This window comes from Danio rerio, chromosome 24 (assembly GCF_052040795.2).
Source record: "Danio rerio strain M-AB ecotype USA chromosome 24, GRCz13ab, whole genome shotgun sequence".
NCBI classification, from domain to species: Eukaryota; Metazoa; Chordata; class Actinopteri; order Cypriniformes; family Danionidae; genus Danio; species Danio rerio.
In genome coordinates, this window is record NC_141044.1 from 6,279,965 (window position 1) to 6,292,249 (window position 12,285).

A 12,285-nucleotide genomic window follows, 5' to 3' on the forward strand; every position below is an offset into this window, starting at 1 on the left:
CACTTGTAGAAATCCATTGCGCAGGCTAACCAACGTGCAAACTTTAGGGGTAATAAAAGCTTCTTGTGGCGTAAAGACAATCCGCTTCACGTCATCAGAGAAATTCCGACGCGATTCAGGTCATGACGAACTATTTGCGTCGTTAATCGTGACCACACACACTGGTTTGTGCCCCTCCTGGCGCACAACCCGCATCAACGCTATTTGTTTATTTATTTATTTCCCTTTTTTAGTTTCTGTAATTGCTTTACTCGCGCGGAAGCAGACTTCAACAGAAGCAGGAGGAGCAGCCGGGGTGCTCTATGGAGCATGACGTTCAGATCTGTGGTCCCCATTTATCATCAAACTATTTCTTGTTGCTGTAGAATTTGGAGACCCAGTTTTAAACTCGCAAAAGAAACATAATGTTAATATATATATATATATATATATATATATATATATATATATATATATATATATATATATATATATATATATATATTGATAGATAGATCAAATTAGGCTGCTTATTGTGTGCGGTTATTGAGCGCAATGACACTTGAGCCCTTTATAAATGCAGTTATAAATAAAATAATTCCCAAATAAAAACTGTATCTATATTATAGGATGGGAAATGACAACGTAAGTTACTTTTTAGGGTTAAGAGTGTTCTGGGGAATATGGTGCATAGATTCTCGATAACAAAAATTAGACACAAAATATTTATTTTATTATCATGAAATACAATCGGAATAAATATTCCTTACATTACATATCATTTATAGGCTACGATACTATTAAACATACCCTATGATATTATTAGGGAATCTGCGTTCTACATAATACAATCTATAAAGTATATTTAAATTTATTTCTTTTAATAACGGTACATACAATTCAGAAGCATTTAACGCATTTACTCTACGATTAACCAGCTAATAAAATTAAAAAGGAAATAACGAAATAATACTGGATTGGTTATAGCCATTATTACGTTTTATAAAGCAATAACCCTGCATAGCCTTTAGCCAACGCATTTTACCACTTAGGTTTCCTATTTAAATGTTAAAAAAGTAAAATTACATTGTCACAAAAAATGTATTAAACAAAAAAGCAATGTGTTTACATACAGACAATTTTGACACTGTTAGCCTAACGTTTTTGATAATGTGTAACCCTAAATGTACTGTCAAACACAAAAACATTAAATGTTTAATGAGCGTTATTCTTCCTCTAAACTAGAACGTGTTGAATTGTTTGTATTTCGATACAAAGTATTGAAATTTAGTAGCTCTATTTTTCAGCAAATGTTTGGACAGCAATTCTAAATCGCAGTTTTAGGGGCGTGGCTAAGCATACACCGCCAAAGCAGTTAAACAGACGTAATCAGAGAAGCACTGCATTTCTTATTTCCAAAGGGGAAAAAAAAACATAGCAAAATTGCACTAAATGCGTAATGTCCTGGTAATATATATGCTATATATATATATATATATATATATATATATATATATATATATATATATATATATATATATATATATATATATATATATATATATATATATAGTGTTTCTTTACACAGTGTGTAAATAATTGTTTGGAAATGTAAAAAGGTCTTCAATGTTTTAAATTGGTGTAAAAAAGTGGAACAATTAATGGGAAATGACAAAAGGTAAGCAACACATTGACACACTATTATTACTTTGACATCAGCTAGAGGGTCATTTACACTCTGGAGTGCATTGTGTCTGAAAACATCAAGTGTATATAATTTTTTTTATTATTGTAGTTTTCTTTACTAAAATCTGTGTGAACCAGATCTTGCTGCAGACATTTCAGTATGATGACATAATTATTCCAATTGAAACTCAATAGAGAAGGGACTTTTGGGATTTTTGGCATCATCTTTCACTAGCATCAAACTAACAGTAGGAGGGCGTGGCTTAGCATCACCCAATTAGTGACGTCATCAGAGAAGGTCTGCTGTTGAGCGGAAGCAAATGAATAGATTTTGGTTAAAGAACATGCTGAATTGTGTGTATTGTTTATTAGTATTTAGCAAATCAGTTTGCATTTAATAAAAAATAAAACAATAATAAAAATAATATATATATATATATATATATATATATATATATATATATATATATATATATATATATATATATATATATATATATATTTAACGGACGTTATTTTACTTTTTTTTTTCTGGCACCCCAGCTGCCAGAAATAAACCATACATTAACGGATTTTTTTTACAGTATATATATATATATATATATATATATATATATATATATATATATATATATATATATATATATATATATATATATATATATATATATATATATATATATATATGTGTGTGTGTGTGTGTGTGTGTGTGTGTGTGTGTGTGTGTGTTTAAGTCCATGCAGCAAAATGGGATGAGTCAGTAAATCAAAGAGCCCAGAATGCAGTACAGACAGTAATTCTGACTGGTACATATATAAAGTTCACCTTATGAATATCTTCACAGACATCTTTATTCATAAAGAGACTTGCATACAGAAAACAAGCTAAACCTGAGATAAAAATGAAGCAAGTGCAGCTCAAATGTCCTGATACAATGCTAACTCTGATTATCAACTAATGTTACATTCTGTACAGCATAAAGTATTGAGTGCTCATTATTTGCACAACTACGTACTTAAACTAAGGCTCTTTAGGCTTGTTCATAAGACATGATTGTCATGAGGCATTTTAATTGTGTCATGAATATCTTTCTGACCACGTTTTCAGTAGAACAAACTGTATTATCTAAATGTTTTATTAAAAGTGTCATTACTATTTCAAATAACTTTTAACAGCATCACTAATATTTAATTTAGTTTTAATGACAATTTAAACTTGTCATTGTAGTTGAGGTAAAGAAAATGTATTAATGATGCTGTCAAAAAATTGATGACACATTTATAATAGGTTCAAGACATTCATGTTTATGACAGATTTATGACAAGTTTTGTTGTCTGGGTAATGTCAAGTTGTCAATGACAAACAACGTCATCTTTGCATTTAAAACGTCATAACTGAGCTGCACTGTAAAAAAATGATATGATCAATCAGTCCTGACCGCATATGTTATTAGGTCATTGCAGCTTATTAACTAAGTTAATTGAATATTTAATTTAATTTTAATGACAATTTAAACTTGTCACTGTAGTTGAGGTAACAAAATGTATTAATGACGCTGTCATAAAATTGATAACACATTTATAGCTTCAGAACAGTCATGTTCATTCATTCATTAATTTTTTTGTCAGCTTAGTCCTTTTATTAATCCGGGGTCGCCACAGCGTAATGAACCGCCAACTTATCCAGCAAGTTTTTACGCAGCGGATGCCCTTCCAGCAGCAACCCATCTCTGGGAAACATCCACACACACTCATACACTATGGACAATTAAGCTTACCCAATTCACCTGTACTACATGTGTTTGGACTGTGGGGGAAACCGGAGCACGCGGAGGAAACCCACGCGAACGCAGGGAGAACATGCAAACTCCACACAAAAACGCCAACTGAGCCGAGGCTCGAACCAGCGACCTAGCGACCTTCTTGCTGTGAGGGGACAGCACGACCTACTGCGCCACTGCCTCGCCCGACAGTCATGTTTATGACAGATTTATGACAAGTTTTGTTGTCTGGGTAATGTCAAGTTGTCATAACAAACAACGTCATCTTTGCATTTAAAACGTCATAACTGAGCTGCACTGTAAAAAAATGAAATGATCAATCAGTCCTGACAGCATATGTTATTAGGTATTACAGCTTATTAACTAAGTTAATCATGTTCTAACTTAATTTTATAAGTTAGGCAAGCTGTTTTAAGTCATAATATAAGTTCAATGGACTCATGAGGTTGATTTGATTCTGCTTAAAAATGTAAGGCAACTAGGATTTTTTACAGTATAAAGACATGATAAATGTTAAAAGCATAAATACAATCTCATTTAAATTCCTAACGTGTGTCAAGTCATAATTATAAAGGTTTAAAGTAGTCTTATGAACACCCCTTTAAGTAGAGTGTTACAGTTTTTGTTTAATAATGCAAAAGTTCTTTGGTAAAACCAACAAAAATAATAACAATAAGTGAACAGAAAACCTGTGTATTACTTAAAAAAAACACAGATCACCCCAAAACGATAATCTTCCTCTTTAGTAAGCTGCAATTGGATCAGTTTGATTTGGGAACGAATCATCTCATCTGATTCAAAAGAATGAATCTTTGATGAATCAAGCACAGTTTTGTTGAAGAGCAAAAGCTTCTATTCTCGATGCTTGAAATGACATGGAAAAGAGCAGCAGGTACATTATTCCAAATGTCTGATTTTGTGTTCCATGCAAGAATGCCAGTCTTATAGGTTTGGAATGACATATTTACACAAGTCTTTAAAGAAGATGATGTTCGGGGTTATGGCTGTGTTATTAGCCTTCGTCTCTGGGAGGTCTTTCTCAGTATCTTCCTGTAGTCGTAGGGGTTGTCCTCGCTTTGACTCTCTGTAGAGGGCATTTTAGAGAACGAGTGCCTGTGGACAGAGAGAGAGGCAGATAAAGCGTGACTTCACACGAAAAATGAAGACGCAAGTGAGAAGGGGAAAGAAAGCGGGGAGGATTTTATGTCTTGATATCTGCATCTTCCGCTCAGACACATTTATCATGTCTGCCGCGCGCTGTAATGCAGTGCGAGGTCAACGTCTTTTGTTAAATGGAGAGTGTGATGCAGATGTTAAACGCTCTTTCACCTCTTCTCCAATGGGTCTTTGGGGATTTCAGATTTGGGGACATCAGAGAGTGGTCTTTCAGAGGAGCGTCTTTCATCAGAAGCCCTCCGCTTGCTCGACCGGCGTCGTTCATTGGGAAGGCTGGTGGATTTACTGCTGGACAAACCCTGGTAGTATTGGTCATCGTTGTCCAGCTTTTTTGGGCTGGTGGTTTAGAAGAGAAAAACAAAAAAATATATAAAGTTTACACAATTGAACACTAATTTAGATGCTCTATTTATATTAGTTTTACCTTTTTTCCTATGAATACATGCACATATAGATGATGTTTATTGACAAAGGTTTCCCAAAATAAAACATACTATGTGAAAATAACAATAACAATTAAATGCTAACATAAATAATAACAATAACTATATATACAGTTGAAGTCAGAATTATTAGTCCCCTGAATTATTAGCCCCCTCTTTATTTCTTTCACCAATTTCTATTTAACAGAGAGAAGATTTTTTAACAAATTTCAGCACATAATAGTTTTAATAACTCATCTTTAATAACTGATTTATTTTATCTTTGCCTTGATGAGTGTAAATAATGTTTTACTAGATATTTTTCAAGACACTTCTATACAGCTAAAGTGATATTTAAAGGCTTAACTAGGTTAATTAGGTTAACTAGGCAGGTTATTGTAATTAGGCAAGTTATTGTATAACAGTGGTTTGTTGACTATCGAAAATAAAATACAGCTTAAAGGGGCTAATAATATTGACCTTAAAATGGTGTTTAAAAAATTAAAAACTGCTTTATTCTAGCTGACATAAAACAAATAGAACTTACCCCAGAAGAAAACATAATATCAGACATCAGTTTGGAAATATTTAAAAAGAAAACTAAATTCAAAGGGGGGTTAATAATTCTAACTTCAACTGTATAAAGGTCAGAGAGGGTCAAATCTTTATTTATTCGTTCAACTTTAGTTCAGTTATTATCAGCTGTAAATTCCTGATGTAAAGAGAGGATTAAAAGGGGAGTGCGCGTACCTAAATTTCATCTGTTTGTTTAAATTCAGTTCATATAAACTGTTAAATCCAATGAATCCTTTTTTCAGTGCACTGAGCAAAATAAATATTAAATGCATCACCATTTTTCAAAACATATTTCTAAAGGTGCTGTCAACTTGAAAGTTTCACCAGAAGTCTGCAACAACCAAATTACTCAATACAGCCAACGAAAACAACACTGACTAGTTCAGAAATGAAGTTATGCGAGTTATTATGAAGTAATGACACAGAGGAAAAAAGTATTAAACAAATAAAGATCATCAACTTTTTTTAAACAGTTTTTAAAACTGTGTGTAAATGAAACACATTTACTGTGTGTAAACTGTGTTTTAAAGAACATTAAAGGTCTGCACTGGTCCAAATTGGACAATAAATGGTGTACATTGTCTCAATTTATTATTCAGAAAAAAATACACAATAACAGGAAAATAAATAAATATAAAATGTGTGTGAGGTGACACACACAACACTATCATTGTTTTTTTTTTCACCAGCTAAAGGGTTATGGGCTTATTTATTTGAAAAAAATTAATAGTAATTGTTTCTAATAAATTTCAAGTGAACATTCTGCACACTCTGATCACTCCTTAAAGTCTGCATGAACTAGAAGTTGAAGTATAATGACCTATTTCCAACTAAAATTGAATATTAAGTAGAGGGGAGGGAGTTTTCTTCTTTGCTCCTCCTATCATCTTTCACTCACAGCAAACTAAACATTATAGGGGCGTGGCTACGTATATTTCTCCCAAACTGCCAAACTGACATCGTAAGAGAAGGACTGCCATTCCAGAGCAGTTCAGATGTATAGATTTTGATTAAAGATTACAAAATCAAACAGTTTATTTTAATTAACCAGTACAGATTAATTGTTGACTTTAAGACTAACAATCTGCGCTGGCAAAATAAACAAGGTACATTATGATTTAATGTGGGCATTAAGAACAAAAAAGTGCTGCTTTTAATTGTCCCCCAGACTCATTCCTACTAAAGTGTAACAGACCTTCATGTTGTGGATTGCCTGCCACATAAAACCAGAGTGCTTCTATCCATTTATTTTTTAATATCCATTTTTATTATCCTCTGAGGTTTGTAATTGCCCGAGGTTTGACATTGTAGTTTGGAAATTATGTTTGATGGTTTATTTTTGTGTATTTAATGTATTTATTTTGATTGTACAGCACGCCAGTGTTCATATGCAGTTGTAAAGTGCTTTATAAATGAACAAGGGAGACATGAAACGAAAACATCTAGTAAACATATATTAGTAATACCTTACAATACGGTTGTATTATTAGTTAATGCATTTACTAACACGAGCAAACAATGAACAATACATTCATTACAGTATTTATTATTGTCAGTAAATGAAAATAAAATTCAGTGCATTAACTAATGTCAACAAGCTTGAATTCGAATTTTAGTAACGCAATAGTAAATGTTGAAGTAAGAATAATAAATGCTGTGTTCATTTTTAGTTTATGCATTAACTAACATTAACTAATGAAATCTTATTGTAAACTGTGACCAAAATATTGCTGCACTTGTCATTGTTTGCTAGGACTCTAGCCGCCAAAGTCACTCCTGATCATAAATAACATCTATTTTGTCATATCGGGCTGCTGTTAATGTGTGGCCATTATGCCATATTGAATGAATTTCATGGCTGTTCTGTGGTAAGTAAGCGATGATGGCCTTCAGGAGAGCCTCTGATTCATTGGTGCTCAGCAGTGATGGACTCCAGTGGAAATGTTCTTTCAGTGGACTTTACTCATTGTCTTAGGGCTTATCAGCGCTGTTATGTAATGAAAACAGTGATCTATGAAACCAATGAAGCCAAAAGCCTGCGGCCTGGCATCCAGCTCGCCAGCCAGACAGCTGATGCAATTATATGAGGCAGTCCCACTGGCCTACTGATGCACTTACTTTCTCTTTCTCTCTCCGTGTCTCTCTCGTTAAAAAAAAAAGTTTGCTTCTTCTTCAAGTTTTAGATGATGTTTCAGGAATGTTTTTAGGTTCTGTAAAACAAATGCTGGGTTCCACAAAATTCCTTCAAGTTGTCTCAACACAAATCGATTAAGTTAGCTTGATTGTTTTGCAAATTTAAGTGGATTGAACATAAAACACTTAAGTTGTCCCAAAAAAAAAGATTAAGAATTGTGTTAATTTTAAATAAGTAGTTTGAACAAGCAGCATTTTTTTCAACTAACCGGACCAGTCTGTCCGGTTAGCACCAGTCTTTGTCCGGTCAGCACGTCGTGTTACTTTACGAGCGGAGGCCCGGAGGAGGAGGAGGAGGAACCGGCGGGGTTCGTCGACCGGGTTCGTGTCTGGGGAAGAGTGGTTCCAGAAATTAGGTTCAAATTACAGAATTCAAAAAATAAAGCGAACGAGTTCGTAACGAGGCCAGAATACGGTGAAATCCGAAAACGCGGTCAAAATCAGATGAGGGCTTTTCTTTTTCTACATGGCTCTTATAAATCGTCGCTTAGGTTTAGGGAAGAAATATGAGGAGGAGGGGGAGGGTGGCCGGGTCGGCCGATTGGCTGGCCACCCAGTGCCTATAGGATCGCCTAGACTGTTACCAGCTACATGTCCAAAAGCCAGGGTCTGTCATGGTATGAGGTTGTGTCAGTGCCCTTGGCAGAGGCAACTTGCACTTCTGTGATGACATCATTAATGCTGAGGAGTACATAGAGATTTTGGAGCACAATAAGCTGCCTTCTTTTCCAGGGACGTCTATGCGTATTTCAACAAGACAATGGAAAACCACAATCTGCACACATTACAAAGTACTGGCTGGGGAGGAAGTGGATACAGGTGCTTGACTGGCCTGCCTGCAGTCCCAGTCCCAAAAAATGGGAATGCTTATTTGGAAAAAAAAAAAGCAACAACAAATTAAATCCTTAACAAATTAAATAATGTCTGTTGTATTGTCTGCAATGACATACAAGTCAAAGTAAATTTAGAAATCACTTTCCTTTTTAATTTGCGTTGTCCCTACTGCCCCAACATTTTCTAGTTTGAGGTTGTACATATACTGTATTTTGTTTTTTAGTTTCTTTAGATGTTGGGGTGAAACGTGAGCTGTGGCAGACACACACTGTCCTGGAGAAACAGAGTGTTCTGCTTCATCTGTCTGCTCTGTCTCTCACGCTCTCCACATTTGTACTGCAGTACACCTTCATTACCTTCTTGTCCTCAGCTTGCCTTTTCCTCCCATGGGATACCTTATAGGTCCTCTGTCTCTCTCTGTTTTATCTCTGTCCACTGCCAATCTTTTCCCCTATTTCTTCCCTAACTCAACACAGGTCTGTAGCCAGCCTGGTGAAAGGGGTGGTTAGTTTTTACTTAAAATGTGGACCTTTTTTGCTGTTATTTGCCACATTTTCTATTTAATTATGAGATTTTAATACCAAATTTAGGTGACATTTAAGAAATAGTTTTAGCTGGATCATCATCAATCATTCACCACTTATTATATTGTGATGAACTGTAATGGTACAGTAATTATCCAGACTATATTGATTAGCAAAAAAACGACCCATCTTTGTGACGTTGTGTGTCTGTGTGAGTGTCGCTCTAAAGCCTTCAGCCTGTCTGTCCATCAGAGCTGTTTGTCACTCGAGCGGTCTGTGAAATCTCCTGTCAGCAGTGCTCATGGAGGTCCAGATTTATGTTCACACACACAATATTTCACACACGCTGTGACACTGCAGATATGTCACACTGGCCTCCCTCCTGACAGCAAAATGCTACAGGCACTGAGAAACTAGGAAATTAGTTACTAGGAATTAGAAACTAGGAAATCACAATTGATGTATATATATATATATATATATATATATATATATATATATATATATATATATATATATATATATATATATATATATATATATATATATATATATATATGAGCAATATCACACGAGTAGCAGTGCGATATTGCTGTATATCGCCATTGGTGGGAGGCGTGCGTTGCCTTAGTGCCCCACCAGTGCCGATATACAGCCATATCGCACTGCTACAAGTGTGATATTGCGTTTATAAAACAGTTTGACGGCATTATTGTATATATAAAAACAAAATCAAACATGGAGAGTCTCAAAAACCCTTTTGTATGAGGAACTACTTTCTTCCGCCTTGGATTCAAATCATAAGCTGACAGTTAAACAGCTGAGCAAGCATCTTTTAAACTTTACATCTGTCGTGTCTGCTTTTTGCTATTAGTAATACACAAAGGGTAAAGAGGCTTTACAGGTGTTGATATTACTTAAATATATCACGGCTATTAGCCAATCAGATTCAAGAACCAGACAGAACTGTTGTATAAATATATATGGAAATTTTTAAATATATAAGGGAATTTTCACAGAATGTCTGATAATATTTTTTTTTTCTGGTGAAAATCTTATTTGTTTTATTTCGGCTAGAATAAAAGTAGTTATTAATATTTAAAAAAAACATTTTTGGGAAAAAATTATTAGCCCCCTTAAGCTATTTTTTTTTCGATAATCTACAGAACAAACAATAACTATACAATATAAGTTTATAAAAAAAATAAGTTATACAATAACTTGCCGAATTACCATGACCTGCCTAGTTAACCTTATTAACCTAGTTAAGCCTTTAAATGTCACTTTAAGCTGTATAGAAGTGTCTTGAAAAATATCAAGTAAAATATTATTTACTGTCATCATGTCAAAGATAAAATAAATCAGTTATTAGAAATAAGTTTTTAAAACTATTATGTTTAGAAATGTGCTGAAACAATCTTCCCTCCATTAAACAGAAACTGGTGAAAAAAAAAAAAACAGGGGCGCTAACAATTCTGACTTCAACTGTGTGTGTGTATATATATATATATATATATATATATATATATATATATATATATATATATATATATATATATATATATATATATATATATATGTATATATATATATATATATATATTTATATATGTATATATATATATATATATATATTTATATATATATATTTATATATATATATATATATATATATATATATATATATATATATATATATATTTATTTTTTTATTTATTTTTTTTTTCATTTGAAATTTTATGCATGCTTAATGTGAATTATTTATATTATTTATTAAGTATAGCTGATTAACCATGTGGATGGATAGTAACAGAAGGCCTCTACTGGCCCATATCTATCAGTTGATAACCACTGATAATGCCCATTCAATCGAGTGATACTAAGTAATGATACTTGTCATTACTAAGACAACACAATTTGTCATAAATCTGTCATAAACATGACTGTCATTAAGCCATTATAAAGATGTCATGATTATAAAGGTTTCATGACAGTCTTATGAACACCCCTTCAAGTGAAGTAGCATGTTTTTATTCTTCACTAAGGGATGAAATGAATTTTGAAATATTTGAGCAATGAGATATTGTTAGCAAACACCCCAACATCATCCATACTTCTAAGTCTGATTATTAGATACATATTTAAATATATGCTTGCATGCGTTCCTCTCAAACATGGCAGCGGTGGGGAAAACAACTAAGAAAGCATCTAATTATATGAATGTCTGTACAAGCTCTGCAATTCAGCACTCCATTCACATAAAGGCACGTTGGTGCAATCATTTTCATTGCTTGAAGGCACAATATGAAAGACTCATTCATTAAAGTATTCAAAAACTGCTGGAACAGTGTTATGCATTTTGTTGAATTATGTACTTTATATTATGCCAAATGCTCCAAAAGAATGTTCAAATCCGGAGAAATGAGTGCAATAAGTAATGTTGCTCTTTAATATGGTAAATATATAGAGCAGCATTATAAAAGAACCATCAAATCTATTTAGTACGATAAAACACATAGCGTTGAAATCACAATTATTACTGAATTATAAACCCCCTTTTTTTAAATAGTTCCCAAATTATGTTTAACAGAGCAGGGAAATTTTCACAGTATGTCTGATAATATAATAAATCTCAATCCAATAGAGCACCTTTGGGATGTTGTGGAACGGGAGATTCGCATCATGGATGTGCCGCCGACAAATCCGCAGCAACTGCGTGATGCTTTCATGTCAATATAGACCCAAATCTCTAAGGATTATTTCCAGTTCCTTGCTGAATCTATACCACATAGGATTAAGGCAGTTCTGAAAGCAAAAGGGGCTCCAACCCGGTACTACTGGTAAGGTGTACCTAATAAAGTGGCCAGTGAGTGGATATTTAAATTGTATTATGGTTAAAACAATAACGGTACATCAAAATGTTGCTGTTTTTCCCTTTAAGTTTGATCAAATAAATGATGTATTAGTATAAGTATTGAAATCCAAGCATAGCTTTTGTCTCTTTCTCTAAAGGGGAATGCACACTCTTCTCTAGCATAAAACTTCTGCTAATAGAATTACCTTTGTTTCCGCGGCCTCCTTTTATCGTCCTGGACAGACCTCTGTAAAAGACCCA

The 12,285-nt window shown here is 33.6% G+C and overlaps 1 protein-coding gene across 14 annotated transcripts in view; it reads right to left on the reverse strand.

Moving 5' to 3' along the window:
* Nucleotides 1–2,498: 2,498 nt before the first annotated feature.
* The window catches only part of myo3a (myosin IIIA), a 131,543-nt gene continuing 121,756 nt past the window's right edge, over nucleotides 2,499–12,285 (reverse strand). For 12 of the 14 annotated variants that reach the window (XM_087308339.1, XM_087308333.1, XM_087308335.1 and 9 more), the window contains 3 exons: nucleotides 12,231–12,271; nucleotides 4,775–4,957; nucleotides 2,499–4,558 (listed from right to left, as the gene is read on the reverse strand). In XM_087308339.1, the coding sequence (XP_087164465.1) occupies nucleotides 4,444–4,558; nucleotides 4,775–4,957; nucleotides 12,231–12,271 (339 nt within the window). In that variant the 3' untranslated portion in view covers nucleotides 2,499–4,443. 14 annotated transcript variants of the gene reach the window in all.